Below are 15,757 nucleotides of genomic sequence, written 5' to 3' on the forward strand. Positions count from 1 at the left end.
ATATTCGGATGTGATACTCGTGCAGTCGTACTTCATGTAATTTTTGTTTGGATATTTAACTTTTACAAATTAGTGGATATTATACAAATTTTCTTTATATTTCTCAAAATTATCTATCAAAATGAATAAAATCTGCTATAATGATTAAAATTCCTAAAGTCGATGATCTTAAATTGTATAGCGTGACAACCCCACATTTATAGGCTTACCTTGTAATGGTTTTGCTATTTTTGTACTTGTGGAAAACTCATCACCCAAAAACCACATGAGCAATATCTGCATTCGCCATGTTGAATTTGCAAAACTCGTAGGTAACATGTATTTTAATTAAAAAAAAATTCTTATCTATAAAATATGACTTAAGAGATTGGATAAGAGATTATTTTATGTTTTGATAGTCTAAAACTCTGTAAAAATTTCAAAAATACTCAAATTTATTCCATTCCAAAGTTATATATCTATCCATTCTAAATTGCTCTTACTCAAGTTAGATTTTGAGAATAAAATATAGCTATTAAAAAAATGAAATTTTACCCAAAATTTTATATATTCATGTGTGAAAATAAGTGAAACTATTCACTTTTAAAATTGATATTTATTCATTGGTATTTATTAATGAAACTTATCCTTGTGCACTAACACTGTTACAATAATTATGTTGGTATAATAAGTTCTTTCCTTTTAGTTGGTATGATAGCTTCTTTTTGTCCCAACAAAAAAAGTTGGTATGTTTAGTTCTATATTTATGCAATCGAATTAAAATTGATTTCTATATATAATTTAAAATTGATAATTATCTTTCCAATATTTTATGGTAAATTATTGGTTCATATAAGTTTGGATATGAAATTATAACCAATACTCTAAAATATGCTTTGTTTGATTGCCGTAATTTTAATAACACACAAATTAAATTTAATTAAACAAAAATGTTAATTTACAATTTAAAAATGATTTTATAACATACATTAATAAAAAAAATTAGTTTTTATACCACACATATATACACATATATATACCTACGCTATATGTGTGGATGGTTACACAAATCTACTATACAATTAAATTGATTAGAATCAATCACTTGAGAAGTATGTTATTCATTATTAAAGTCCTTTGACAATACTCCTTCACGTTTCACCTTACATGTTTTCTCTTTGTCACCATATGTAATAACAACATTTGTTTTTTTACCGCCTGCAAACATATTTATACATATAAATATTAAAATCATGTGTGACAAAAAATAATAAAATCATTTATATATTGGTATTTCCACGTATTTTTTTGGTAGGAGGTATCTCCCTGTATCTATACTGGTATCTTCATGTATCATTAATAATATATAAAATGAAAATAAACAACTATCAAACTGGGGTTTTATGGAAATAAATTTAATTGATTGTATATGTTTGGAAACAGATTTAGAACCCATTCTCTTAGCCACATTAATCACGATCCAAATAGGAATCTCCCTGGTTAACCAATTGATCTTCTTTTTTTTTTCCCTAAAACTAAATCCAATGGAATGTAATCATCTCAAAATTTATGCCTACTTCTCTTTTAATATTTGTGTTTAAGCCTAGAATAATATATATATAAAGAAATCTAGCTTATCACTAATTCAGTATGAATCTTTTACCTATTTTTTTTATCTGTTGAACTAAAATATATATAATCTTAAATAGGTATTAAAACTAAATTTATAAGATACCAAAACATGAATGGTATTTGGAGGGTTTAGCTAGGTAGAGGAGATAAAAAGAAAAAGAGAGAGTAAACTCTCTCATGCACGAGTCCCGATGCCCTCCCAAAATAGAAGGAACTTTTCAAAAAACCGCATCTTACCAACCCATTTTAGCCGTTAAAGGAAGTATCCAGCGGTCCTTCACCCGCCTCTACTAAGTCCATCGGTCCTACGCATGTCGACGATGAGAATCCCCCCGGAAACCTCCCCTCCGATTAGTCTCCTTGCTTAGTGCTCTTGAAGATGAAGGTTAAGCTATCCGGTACGTAATCCTTTGTCGGTTTTTCTTACAACTTTTATAACCCTGCATAAACCTTTGAAACTAGTTAAACTTTCATACAAATCTAGTATACCCAAAGTCCCCTTGCTTTAACCCACCAACCATATTTGCCTGAACCTAAATCATGGACAAGAGAATACCTTATCACTTCAAAGGTAAAGAAGTTGCGGGTAACTCCTCCCCTCCCCACCGCAGACGCATCCGAGCCCCGGAACTAGATACATCCACCCTTATTGAAGAAAACTCTCTCACTCTAATGGGAAGATTAACAAACCCGCAAGCCCAGAGAATTTGGTCTTTGTTCCCTTTCTTAGTCAGCAGATGGAATCTAAAAGGCAAAGCCATTGGTGCAGATCTGGGTCGGGGATGCTTTCAGTTCCGGTTTGACCTAGAGGAGGATATGCAGAAAGTCCTTGATAATAGACCATATCACTATAGCCAATGGATGGTTATCCTACAAAAGTGGGAGCCCACTATCTCTGTTTCTTTTCCATCCAAGATCCCTTTCTAGGTTGAACTACAGGGCCTCCCAAAACATTACTGACAACCACAAATGCTAGAGGTCATTGGCCAAGAACTTGGTGTAATAGAAAAAATGGAGATCTCCTCTGATTCCGCTAAACTCCGCGTACTAATAGATGGCCTCGAGCCTATTGTTAAAGAAACCATGGTGGACTTTCCCAATGGTAGCGAAGCTTTGGTTATACTGGATTACAAGAACCTGAAGAACCACTGTTCATACTGTTTTAAACTCACACATGAAGTGAAAGACTGTCCGTCTCTTATCCCGGACAAAGATACCCGTAAAACCAGTGTCTTGGCTGCGCCCTCTATCTCTCAAACGGTCAGGAGAAACTTCTATACACCAGAGGACAACTTTAGAGCTCCAACAACCGCCTCTGGTCAATCAGCTTCCAGACATTACATACCTACTGGGCAAGAATACCACAACAGTCGATCTATCTCTGGGGCGCAGAACAATAACTATCTGCCTCGCCACACTAATCAAAACCAGCACCACCTGAACTGAAGGAGAGTGGTGGGGAGAGAAAGAAGCCATCCTTATTCAAGACAGTCCTCAAGTAGGTGGTCAGAACAAGCAAGCCCTCCCCCAAGAGGACACTGGAGAGATAAGATCTCCACCAGGCAATGGAGAGAGAAAATCATCCCGGGAGGTGGAGAAACGTTAGAACGATCTGACTCCTCTAGACCGAGACGACCACCTCTAGAAAGAGAGTTTGATGCCCCGGACCCGGTTACTCCTCCCCCTCCACCACCGGTGGGAAGCCTTCCACTCCCACTAGCACAACCTACCTATAATGTGATACCTGAAAGTATACCTTCCAAAGATCAAGTTATGAATGAGTTGAGGGAAGTCACTATACAATATCTCACAGTTTCAGACCCCACTGAGAGTGCAGCCAGAAAACAAAGAGTTATTCAAGGAGAAGCTAAGAACCTGATGTCGGACACTGCTGACAGACTTATTCAAGCTGCTAGAGAGAACACCATCCAACCCCCGATTACCTTCTCACAAGATATACCCCCGGATGACCCCCACAGAGAGAATACCTCTTTGATCCGTGAACAAACTTCTACCCAAAACACAAAAAGGGCAGAGGTAGACCACCTGTTGCAAAACCTACTGGGAAAACAGGCCTACATTTAGTAGGAGCAAAGAGCCAAAAGCGAAATTTGGCAAATGGGTCCCCAAAGAAACCCCTAACTCAAAGAAAGAGCAACCCAAAAGTAAACCTACCCAGCTCAAGTTGCAGAAGCACTGGTAAGGAGCCGATCTCAGCTCAGAATGCCAGAAGCAGTGGAGATCCCCCTACGCAAACCATCATACCGGCGCCTGTAAAGAAGAAGGTGTATTTTCCCAATCCACCAAATCCTCTTCCTTAAAGATACTGAGCTGGAACTGTTGTGGGTTGGGGAATCCCACAACAGGCCGGCGCTTATGTGAGATGCACTCCAGTATCTCACCTGACATTCTATTCCTCATGGAGACTAAGAACAGTGATGAGAAGGTCCTGTCGTCCCTTCAGTGGATGAACTATCCTCATCACGTTTTTGTCCCTCCTCACAGTCCGGGGGGTGGAGGCCTTGCCCTCCTGTGGAAACAACATGTTGAGATTAACATCATCAATGCCTGCAAAGATTATATTGACACTTGTGTCACATCGGAAGGAAAGTCCTTTTTCTCAACATTTATCTATGGTGAACCAGATAGATCAAAAAGAAAAGCTTGTTGGGATGCACTCACTACCTTTGGCATTACCAAAGAATCCCCTTGGTTCCTGACCGGAGACTTCAATGACATAATAGACACCTCGGAGAAACAAGGAGGCCCTGAGAGACACGAAGGTACCTTTGTTGACATTCGCTCCTTTATGGCGGAGTGTGATCTCTTTGACCTCCGACACTCTGGCAACTTTCTCTCTTGGAGAGGTAAACGACATGATCACATAGTTCATTGCCGTCTGGACAGAGCTATATCCAACAGTTCCTGGGCTGAAGCGTATCCATCTAGTAGGAGTGACTATTTGCGCTTTGAAGGGTCAGATCATAGACCCCTGCTTACCTATCTGGACCTGACAAAAAAGAAGAAGAAAGGGCTGTTCAGGTATGATCGACAACTAAAGGAGAATCCGGAAGTTAAAGAGATCATATATACTGCTTGGGAGTCTGATGAACAAGAGGAAGTTCTCTGTAAACTTGCTCGATGCAGACAAGCTATCATTACCTGGTCGCGAGTAAAATACCAACAAAGCCAGAAGGAGATCGAACTTCAACGTAGTAAGCTGGAAGAAGCTATGTCTAACCAAAATCCAGACTCTAGCTTGATCTCTACCATCAATTGTAATCTCTTGAGGGCGTATCAGGCTGAGGAAGAATACTGGAAACAAAGGAGTAGACAAATGTGGCTGACTCTTGGTGATAAGAATACTGGGTACTTCCATGCTATAACTCGAGGTAGACAAGCAGTAAACAAATTCTCTATCATCGAAGATGATAACGGTGTTCCCTCATACAAAGAAGATGAGATCCTTAAAGTCATTACTGATTACTTCCAAAAACTATTTACCTCTGAAGAAGGAGATAGAACATCCACTGTATGGGAAGCCATTGATCCTTGCGTGAGCCCTGAAATGAACTTGTACCTCATTACTATCCCGACACCAGAAGAAATCAAAGCAGCCTGCTTCGATATCCACCCTGATAAAACCCCGAGACCAAACGGCTTCTCTGCCAGTTTCTTCTAATCTAATTGGAGCACAGTAGGGACAAACATCGTGCTTGAGATTCAAAGTTTTTTCCTGAACAACACTTCACCAACAAAAGTTAATGAAACTCATATTAGGCTCATACCAAAAATATTGAGTCCACAGAAGATGGCGGACTACCGTCCAATTGCTCTCTGCACAGTCTTCTACAAGATCATATCCAAGCTAATGGCAAAAAGACTGCAACCTATCCTGCAAGTCATCATATCAGAGAACCAATCAGCCTTTGTTCCTAAAAGAGCTATAACTGACAATGTATTGATAACACATAAAAATCTTCACTACCTTAAGACCTCTGGAGCCACAGTTCGAGGGTTCATGGCTGTGAAGACAGACATGAGTAAAGCCTATGACCGCATTGAATGGGAATTTATGAGTCTGGTTATGAAAAGAATGGGTTTTCATCCAACATGGAAAAACTGGATTATGCTATGCATCTCAACAGTATCTTACTCTTACCTTCTCAATGGTTCTGCACAAGGGAGAGTTCAACCACAAAGAGGAATCCGCCAAGGAGACCCCCTCTCGCCCTATGTGTTCATTCTATGCAGCGAGGTCCTCTCCGGACTTTGCAACAAAGCTCAGCAGAACCGTGTACTACCGGGGATCAGAGTGTCGATACACAGCCCCAGAGTGAACCATCTATTATTTGCAGACAACACTATGTTTTTCTGTCGTTCTGACAGACAATCCTGCATAGAGCTAAAAAGGATCCTGCTCAAATATGAAAAAGCCTCGGGTCAAATGATAAACAAAAACAAATTTGCAGTCACTTTCTCAGCAATGACGAGTGACTATATACGAAATGAGGCTTTACAGATCCTAGGTGTGAAACAAGCTGGTGGACTTGGAAAATACCTTGGATTACCGGAGCTGTTTGGTCGGAAGAAGCGTGATATGTTCAATACCATTATTGATAGGATAAGGCAACGTTCAAAAAGCTGGTCTAATAGATCTTTTTCCCCTGCTGGGAAGAATACCATGCTGAAGTCAGTACTTGCCTCCATGCCTACAGATGCAATGTCATGCTTCAAATTACATGGCTCCCTCTGCAAAAGAATCCAATCGGCCCTCACGAGATTCTGGTGGGATGACCCTAAGGGAAAAAAAAACAGATGTGTTGGTTAGCTTGGAATAAAATGACAAATACCAAGAAAAATGGAGGACTAGGCTTTCGTGATATACCTGACTTTAATGATGCGCTTCTGGCCAAATTCAGCTGGCGAATCCTATCCAATCCAACATGTCTACTGGCGAGAGCATTGCTTGTAAAATATTGCAAAGACACCCCTTTCTTGGAATGTATAGCTTCTCCCTCTGCTTCACATGGGTGGAGAGGAATATGCATTGGAAAAGACCTCTTAAGACGACACCTGGGAGTAGCAGTAGGCTCTGGAACGACGACCCGCGTTTGGTACGATCCCTGGCTATCACTCGTTTCCCCAACCACACCAATTTTACCTCCCACTGAGCAAACACAAAATATGCTGGTGTCAGACCTTATTTGCCCGGAAACTAAGACCTGGATAGTGGACAAGGTGAGGCAGATTTTACCTGTGAATGAAAAGGATGTCATGTCCATCAGACCTAGCAAGTTTGGTGCAGGAGATCAGTACAGCTGGCTACTTACAAAGTCGGGTGAGTATACAGCAAAATCAGGCTATCAGGCTGCCTCTATGGAGTCTTCCAAAAAGATAAGCCATACTGAAGGACTGGAAGACTTTAACTGGGAAAAAGAAGTATGGAACTTGGCGTGCCTTCCCAAGATCAAATTCTTTCTATGGAAGTTGTTGAAAAATGCACTGCCAACGGGAGCCAATATGCGCAGTCGTGGAATCAACTTGACGGCTGTTTGCCCTTTCTGCGGACAAGATGAAACCCAACTCCACCTATTCTTTCACTGCAACTTTGCAAAACAGATGTGGAGTCAAGCACCGGTAAAACATCTTTTGAATATACCAGGTATATCAAACCTACGTTTAGGGATTGAGGGATCTAGAAAACTTATATGTTTGCCTCCAATGGGGCTAAATGATGGGGCCTTTGGAGCCTGGATTCTCTGGACTATTTGGACCAGCAGGAATAAGCTCATCTTTGAGAAAAAAGCTATCAGTCCGTCAGAAGCTTTAAGCCAAGCTATCAGCCAGACACGTGAATGGATCCTTAACCAAACCCCAAAAAACTTGACGTTGCACACCCCAATCCCTCAGGAAGGAGGTGAAGTGGATTCCAATACGTTTCGATGTTTCACAAACGCGGCTTGGCGAGAAGACTCCCAGAGTGCCAGCTTTGGCTGGATCTTTAGTCGAAACCCCCTGATACCAGAGAGACACGGGAAGGCTAACTCTCATCATGTATGATCCCCTCTGATGGCGGAAGCGATTGCCATGCTCCTTGCGATCCAACAAGCTTCCGATCTGGACTACTAGAAACTTTTAGTCGTCTCTGATTCACAGCAGTTGATCAACGCGATAAATTCGGATCTTCCTCTGAAGGAAATCCATGGGATTCTCCACGATATCCTTGTAATAGCCTCGAGTTTTGAGGAAATCTCCTTCACCTTTGTTCCTCGAGAGAAGAATCGACGAGCGGATGAGATTGCAAAAAACTCTTTATCTTCCCTTCTATCTCTTTCAATTGCTTTGCCTAATGTATCTGTAATTTCCTCTCCAAACCGGTTGACTGTAACCGAACCGGAGAAACCAGATTTAGTTTAATTAATGGAAACTGATTTGACAAAAAAAAAAAAAAAAAAAAAAAAATACCAAAACATAACATAGATGGGATGGGAAGGGTTCTCTGTCCCAAAATAGCCATACCACAATTTTCTTACTATTTTTTTTTCATAGAGTGATCTTCTTACTTATAAACCTGCACTTATGTATTGCAAACATAATAATAATTTTAGCTTTAAAATCAATTTCGCACGTATTTAATTTAGTTTGGAATAAATAAAAAAAACACAAAGTTTCATTCATAGAATAATTGTTTTATAATGCTAACATGGTTTTTGGCACCTTAATTGTCGTCTTGTACACTTGGAGGCAAAGCAATAAGAACCAAAATCCATGTCAATCGAATAGGTGGTACACATGCAGATCTTATACTTCCCCTCCTAAAAGAAACGTTTAAAAATGATTTTAGTTTGCGTTATCCTTCTATAAAATATAAGTAATAGAAACATACTTGACGTAATATCCGTACATTGGTCATTACTTTAGTTGCTTCCAAAACTTCTGAAATGGTTCTGCGAGGAAACAGGTTAATATACTTTCTTGAATTGTCAAGGATGTGATAGTCCATCCTTCGGTAACCTAAATCATAAGTAGTAAACATAGTGTAGTCATAACTAAATATAATACTTGCCAACGAAACATAATTTTTTTAAAATCAAGTAACTTACAGAGACACATCGGGTTAATTCATCTCTATGGCTTCCCCTTGTCTGATTTTGTATGTGTGCATTATTTTCACTTGAACCTCCAACTTGTTTTAAAAGATTTGGTCATAGCAAGACTTGTGAGTAGCATTTGCAACTATTGTGATTTCAAAAGTGTATGCTTTTGTGAATTGTTTTAATAGGGGTACTATGTTAAACTTTTAGGATGTTTCTATATTTATAGCCTTATGTAACTACTTGATGAAAGGAATATTCCGGATCCGGTGCAATATTCCTAAATAGTAACGTATTACATTCGAATTGCCAAAAAAAACTTGGATTTAGATATATTTTGTTAAGATTGCGGAATTATTATTATGATAAATTTTGGAATTATCATTAATCACTTTCTTTTTAAAAAAATTGCAGGTGAAATATATGCTCGAAGTATTTTATTATGGTAGGTGCTAATGTTCAGGGATATAAATTTTATTATGATTCCTTAGATTATTCGTTAATAGAAGATATTCTAAGATTAAATTTTTCTAATCATAACAATATAATAAGGAAAGCATTAAAGTTTGACATGCTAATTAGATGGGTAGATTTGTTTAGATATTGGCATATACAAACGAATATCGTGGAACCATATTGTTTGCTTCCGATTTTGATGTGTTAATAACCCATTAAATGTTTGTTTGCTCCATACACTTAAATACGAATCTGTTTGGCTCCGATTTTTTTGCTAAAATTTCACATATAATATCTGTTTGGCTACAAATTCCTTATTAATTGGGTCTGTTTGGTTTCAAAAATTATACATATCCTTATTCCAATTTAAATAGAATTTCATATAATAATCTCTTAATCTATGTCTACTTATTAAAAATGCTTCCTTTTTAATAGTATAGATAACTAAAGATATATAACCCCTTTTCAAAAAAAAAAAATAACATTCAGCATAATATATAAGCTCGTAAACTATAAAATTATTACGAAATATATGAATATATAAAACATTCACCATAACTATGCAAGTTTATGACATTGCTTTGCTTTTTCCTTCGTTTTCTACATTCATGATAACGAACAACATGTCGTTAATATTGAGAAAACCAGCACGTAGTGTACTCCGAGGCCCAGAGCTCTACGTTTGATATTTGGGCTGAATATACGAGGCCCATGATAAACTTCCCAAGTCGCGCCTATTGCTTTTATTTTAATTGATATAAAAATTATACTAGAAAAATTGGGATGTAATTACACGAAAAAAGGATAAGATATACAAGGGAATCTCATGATTATATTTTTAGTAATCATGCAATGAGATTTTCTAAGAAAACAAAAAAAAGAAGAAAAGATTTTGCACTATAAAATAATGGTAGGTAGCAAATGCTTCAACTTTTTCACATAATAATATAAAGTTTCATTTGTATAGGTGTGTATATAAATTGATATACATTTTTATTATATTCAAAATTAGGTTGGAGATTCCTACGGATCCCAAAGCTAACGGCTGCAACTTTCATCATATGATATCCACTTTTCACGACGTTTTTTGTCGTTTTCCTCTATTGACAATTGATATAATGAAATAGTTTATAACAAATTATACTTATAAGTGTATGTGTATTATAATTGATTTAATCATATTATAAATTATTTAAAACTATAATAGAAGAAGATGAACAGAAGAAAATCGTTATGGAATATGTCGTTTTTCTCAAAAAGAAAAGGATTTAAATTTTGATTAATCAAACAAAGAGATGCATTGATGGAAATAGTTACATACTACAAGTTATGTCAAATGATTAATCTTAACACGACACAATTAAGACCTGTTAATAAATAAATAAAAAACATTTGAGACCAAAATAAACATCCGACGCTTAAAGGAAAATGAAAAACATAATATATATACGTGGACTTTGTTCGACCAAGATCTTCAAAGTACAGAAAGAAAGTAATTTTAAAATTAAGCCGAATAATAAATAAACAGAAAGGTGGGAAGAAGTGTAGATGTCTCCTTCTTTCCCGCAGACTGTAACAAAAAGGTTTGGGGACATTTCTCAGACATAATTATTTGTTATTCCTTTAATCAAATGTAGTATATCATGTATATCAGTATATGTCAAATTTTTCTTTACAAAAAAAGAGAAGATAGTTTTCACATTTAGAGACTTACTTTCGCATCTCATGATCATGTCCTTTAGACCTTTACTTTCCTATCAATTTCCATTTTCTTACTAACATTCTACTTTTTTATTTCATGTTGTTAATTATAGCCAAAATCTTCCACCGAAATATAGGTTGAATTTCTTAAATTTGTTCACGTGGAAATTGTGGTATAACACTGCATACTGTTCATATCTCTATCAAATATTGATATAACAAAGAAAAGCTTGGACTAAATTGAGATATTTACAAAGTGACGAGAAAGACTAACTAAGTACAATATAATTCATTATATCGTCTAACTCAAGTTTATTTATTGAAATATGTTTTGTCCCGGGGATAATATCATCTTGGGATCATATTTGTACTTTCTCTCTAAGAAAATATTCCACCTCGGACCAAAATGTCTAACCCATCCTTTTTGTGATGAATGATAAGGAAGATATTGTATAACCCTCATATTAGCATCCTCACAAAACTTCAATATTTCCATATTTTCTCTATCGTAAGCCTCCCAATCGTCAAAATCCGCCGATCGCAAAAACCCGACCGCATAAAACACATCTTCTTCGGGTATAGCAGCTGACATCCGATCATCCCACCTGAGAAAAAATACCCCAAAAACTAGTTACTAAATCACTATCAAAAAAAAAAAAAAAAAAATAGTTACTAAATATATTTTCGGATCTTTAGAAATGTGGATATATAAAAAAAATTCTCATATCGAAACTTACTTGTTGCGATTCATGGGATAAACAAGAACGGGACCGCTAGTGATGTTATTTCTTAGGATAATACCCTTAAAAACACCATGATCGAATTTTGAAATTTGAGATTTTGGTACGAAAAGATTGAGCCATGGATGTGGAACATCCCATTGGCCTTTGGATTTCAGGCTTAGCTCTCCGGTTCGAACCCGGTTTAAGAAATCCATATACGTCACATCTTTCTCGTACATAAACCCTTTTACAAAGTTTAGACTCTCGCCTAACTCCTCCATTTCCTGCATGGTTTAAATAATTAGATTTAATACTTATAATTATTGCGTAAAGATCTCCCAATTATACATGTATGTGATTCATGCTTGTATTATTTATGTACGGACCTCGTTGACTGTGTATTGAGACGTTTCGTCGTAATACTTGACGACTTCGAGGCAGTAGATGACACGACGTCGTTTGACCATTGAGACGATTCTCAAGTGATCGGACGGTGGATAATACGTGGATCTCCAGTTATCCGGTGGGCCACGGTCCAGCATAACGGAACCTTCCAAGAAATCTAAACCGTCCGTTTCTGATATCAACCGTTCTTGATCTCTTGTGAATTCGGAGAAATCTATGTATAGAAACCTAAACCACTTGGCCTGCAAAAAACCAAAAAAAATGCATATACTGTATGTTCAGTTATAAGCTTAATTAAAATTTCTTTAATTATTGCATAATTTACAATTTAAGCATACCCTTTTCGGAGCTACTTCGAGTTTAATCCGGGCTCTTGTGATTATTCCAAATTGACCCAAACCTCCTAACGCGGCGAAGAAAAGGTCCGAGTTCATATATTTGGAACAAGTTGCAATCTCTCCTTTTCCTATAAAACAAAAGTATATCTTGACCCAAATTAGGAAAGTTTAGCAAAAAAATCAACAAATGTGGACCGTTATATATGAGTTTACAAAGAATAATATAAAGCAATGCGACGAGTTATATATAAATAAAAAGTATCATCATCATATATAAAATAGCCTAAAGTGCTAAAGTCTGTCTCATTAAATTATGTTATCTCCTAACCAAACAATGGAACTAGAAAGTCTTCGTAAGCTAACTACACTTGAGACCAATAGTGTAGTAAATGGATTCATATGTGGACATAATGGGTACAGCTATAGTAAGAAAACTGACTGTTACTTAAAAATCCATTACACCTGGTTAGGACCAAACGTTATGAACTTTTGAGTTTTGTCCTTATGCCCCAAGAAACCTCGTGTAAAATTATGCGCGTGGGACCATTTGGTTGATTTAGTTTTGTTTCCTTGTTCATCGGGTTTTTATGAACCGTTACATAATATATGACCATGTAAATTTCGCAGAAATCAGAATTAGTTTCAACGAAATTTCCATAATATGTAAGACTTTATCAAAAAAGAAAAAAACTATAATTCTCTATAAAAAAATCGTCTACTGATAAATCGACCTTTGCATTAACATGTGCATCAGTGCATGTTTATATTATTAAGGAAAATTCATACCATTAAGAGACGAAATAGCCTTATTATAACCACCTATTTTTTTACCTAGTCTGTAGTTTTTTTATAACCTTATACAAAAAAAAAAGATATGTGATTAGATTGATGTGTGAAAAGAAGAAAAGCAATCAACCAAGTTCGAGAAACAAATAAAAAGAGACAAACAATACAAACAAAACAAGAGCATAAACAAGATCTAAATGAAAAAAGACGCAAAAAACGTACGAAGTTTTTTTTTTTTAAATCAGAAACGTACGAAGTAAAAAATAAAATAAAAATCACTATTATTGTATTTTTATGTGGAGATAATCATGGTACGTAACGTACCTGTAATAACATCCATCTCTTGAACATTAGTGATCTGTGGACCGTACCGAAACGTCTGTCCACTGATTCCGGCGTTAGATAACGTTCCACCGACCGTTAAATACAAATAATCCGTCCAAGAAACAGGCGTTAACCCTAACTCCAACGTTTTGTTCAACACCTCAATCCATAGCCAAGCAGCGTCCACGTCAGCATATAAACCGGTCCTAGACACCTTGATGCCTCGATCCCGGTTTACCATTGACCGCATGTTAACCACAACTCCGTCTTTAGCCGAGGCTTGGCCACGGTGGCTATGTCCGTGGCCACGAGAAGCTAGAGTGAAAGAGGGTTGAGAGTCATAAGAGAGTTTTACGAGATCAGTGATGTCTTCGACGGAGGAAGGGTTTAAGACGGCGGATGGGAAGATTTTGGTGACGTGGCCAAAATCTGTAGCGGCTGATTCGATGGAGGAGGAGGCGGTGGTGAGTTTTCCGGCAAAGTCGTTGTGGGAAAGAATATTCCATGGTTGTGGTGATGTGTTGTAGGTTGTGATCGGAGTTAAAAGAGTAATGATGATTAAAATTATTATTACTCCAAGATGAATTTGTGAACGAAAACTATTACTCGCCATATATTTTTTTTTCTTCTGAGAACTTTTTTTGCTTTGTTTTAATCGACACTTAAGCTTGATTTGTGTCAATGAAGAGTAGTAGTAGCTGTATATTTATAGCCACGCATGTAGACACATGTATTGGACGGGTTCTTGTTTTTTTCTTTTCTTTGTGTAAGTTACTTTGTGCGAGTCTCTTCTGTGTAATAATAACTAACGAGTTTAATTAACCCCGTTTTAAATTATTTGAAACAAAATTTATTCTTGTGTAATGGAGTATCAGCTAGTATTTATTACTATTTTACTACTAGTATCTTTTAATGTAATAACTTATTACATGCATATTCCTATACTAATTAAACGAATTTGAGCCATCAAAATAGTTAGCCGAGTAACATTATTAAATTATTATGTATTAAATTCGAGTAACATTATTATGTATTAAATTAATATTAATACATCATATAAGTTCTGTAATATTATCACACAGAGTCACGTGAGACTCTAAATTTACAAACCACTGGTTTCAACTTTCAATAGACAACAAGATTAGCTGTAAGCCTGTAACTGTTTAAACACGCACGATGTCGCTCGCTGGTCAAATGGTTTTGGAAAAATATTCCACGGTCCGTTTTGTACATTATTATTACATTGATAGATTCTGTAGTATATTGATACACTGTGTCAAGAAATTTTTTTAGCAATTTGGATGCCATGAATAAAAATCCAAATTAGATGTAACTAAATGTATATGCATGTCTATAAAGAATTAATCACTATATTACAAATAAACACTTAATGGCCACTAATATCGTAGATTAAACTAATAAATTGATTAACTGATAATAGAACTAACATAATATTGTAATATGATGTGCCATCATCACCACCACCACCATCATATATAATCCCCATTATAACTGTGATTAGTTGTAAATAGCAAAAAGAAGTATATGAGCATGTACCATAATCATCATGGGGATTGGAGATTGGCCTTAGATCACCATGCACCATATATATTTTCCCCAGGGACATGTCGTTATCCCAACCTTCGGATTGATCAGACATTTATATTAGAACTTGGCTAATTAAGGTTTTTTATTTAATTAATGGGAGTTCAAATTGCCTCGAACTTTCAGTCTATACATTTTGGATGATGTATAGAAAACTAACAAGAAGATATCTGAACTTTGGATCAAGAAACCTGTGAGAATTCCGTATCAGCTCAATAATGTTTTATTTTCTTATGGCTGAAAATGAAGACACTACTGCAAACAACCAAGCAAGTTTCAAATATGGAGTTTTATTTAGTATAGATGGGTTTATAAATCGACTTAAACTTGTAGTATCTTTTGGAGATGGTTTGTGCATGAACTATTTATTCTGTTACCAATCAAAACAAACAGATGTAAGAAGTAGCTGCAGCACATCATTTAAATATTGAAAAATGTATGATTTACAAATGTCTTTTAAAATTCACCAAGCGAACATAGTTTTTTTCTTCTATATATATAGAAAAATGTTTTCTTATTCGATTATGTTGATCAAACCGCTAATCATCCATGTTAACAAATACAATCCGCATTTTCTTTGATGGCTAATTTTATATTCTTCTTTTATAAGTGTACAAAAATATAAATATTTATTATCATTTTGTTAAAACTGTAGAAACCAGTCGGATCTAGCTATAACACTTTGCATAAATTAATGTTCTTTTGTTGGAGA

General features: G+C 36.2%; 4 protein-coding genes across 4 annotated transcripts; 3 read left to right on the forward strand and 1 right to left on the reverse strand.

Moving 5' to 3' along the window:
- The first annotated feature begins 2,151 nt into the window (after nucleotides 1-2,151).
- LOC147923045 (uncharacterized) lies at nucleotides 2,152-2,538 on the forward strand. The gene has a single exon (XM_087497886.1). It carries the CDS (start codon nucleotides 2,152-2,154, stop codon nucleotides 2,536-2,538), a length of 387 nt encoding a protein of 128 aa, XP_087354012.1.
- Nucleotides 2,539-4,030: 1,492 nt separating this feature from the next.
- On the forward strand, nucleotides 4,031-5,293 carry LOC147923046 (uncharacterized). The gene has a single exon (XM_087497887.1). It carries the CDS (start codon nucleotides 4,031-4,033, stop codon nucleotides 5,291-5,293), a length of 1,263 nt encoding a protein of 420 aa, XP_087354013.1.
- Nucleotides 5,294-6,453: 1,160 nt separating this feature from the next.
- Nucleotides 6,454-8,031, forward strand: LOC147923047 (uncharacterized). The gene is made up of 2 exons (XM_087497889.1): nucleotides 6,454-7,668; nucleotides 7,771-8,031. The coding sequence occupies exons 1-2, from the start codon at nucleotides 6,454-6,456 to the stop codon at nucleotides 8,029-8,031; spliced, it is 1,476 nt and encodes a 491-aa protein (XP_087354015.1).
- Nucleotides 8,032-11,081: 3,050 nt separating this feature from the next.
- Nucleotides 11,082-14,124, reverse strand: LOC104763538 (cytokinin dehydrogenase 3-like). The gene is made up of 5 exons (XM_087497419.1): nucleotides 13,441-14,124; nucleotides 12,331-12,458; nucleotides 11,974-12,234; nucleotides 11,603-11,871; nucleotides 11,082-11,470 (listed from the first exon to the last, which is right to left on the reverse strand). The coding sequence occupies exons 1-5, from the start codon at nucleotides 14,051-14,053 to the stop codon at nucleotides 11,182-11,184; spliced, it is 1,560 nt and encodes a 519-aa protein (XP_087353545.1). The 5' UTR covers nucleotides 14,054-14,124; the 3' UTR covers nucleotides 11,082-11,181.
- Between the last annotated feature and the right edge of the window lie 1,633 nt (nucleotides 14,125-15,757).

This window comes from Camelina sativa, chromosome 18 (assembly GCF_030686135.1).
Source record: "Camelina sativa cultivar CO46 ecotype springtype chromosome 18, ASM3068613v1".
In the NCBI taxonomy this organism is placed as follows: domain Eukaryota; kingdom Viridiplantae; phylum Streptophyta; class Magnoliopsida; order Brassicales; family Brassicaceae; genus Camelina; species Camelina sativa.

What these genes read in the sequence shown, in the direction of transcription:
- LOC104763538 (XM_087497419.1), bottom strand. Translation starts at nt 14,053, where the DNA reads ATGGCGAGTAATAGTTTTCGTTCACAAATTCATCTTGGAGTAATAATA. An exon ending in CTCAATACACAGTCAACGAG is followed by an intron (nt 11,872 to 11,973) that starts GTCCGTACATAA and finishes TAAACCATGCAG; the next exon opens with GAAATGGAGGAGTTAGGCGA. An exon ending in TATCCCATGAATCGCAACAA is followed by an intron (nt 11,471 to 11,602) that starts GTAAGTTTCGAT and finishes ATTTTTTCTCAG; the next exon opens with GTGGGATGATCGGATGTCAG.
- LOC147923046 (XM_087497887.1), top strand. Translation starts at nt 4,031, where the DNA reads ATGGAGACTAAGAACAGTGATGAGAAGGTCCTGTCGTCCCTTCAGTGG.
- LOC147923047 (XM_087497889.1), top strand. Translation starts at nt 6,454, where the DNA reads ATGACAAATACCAAGAAAAATGGAGGACTAGGCTTTCGTGATATACCT. An exon ending in GGAAGGCTAACTCTCATCAT is followed by an intron (nt 7,669 to 7,770) that starts GTATGATCCCCT and finishes TCTGATTCACAG; the next exon opens with CAGTTGATCAACGCGATAAA.
- LOC147923045 (XM_087497886.1), top strand. Translation starts at nt 2,152, where the DNA reads ATGGACAAGAGAATACCTTATCACTTCAAAGGTAAAGAAGTTGCGGGT.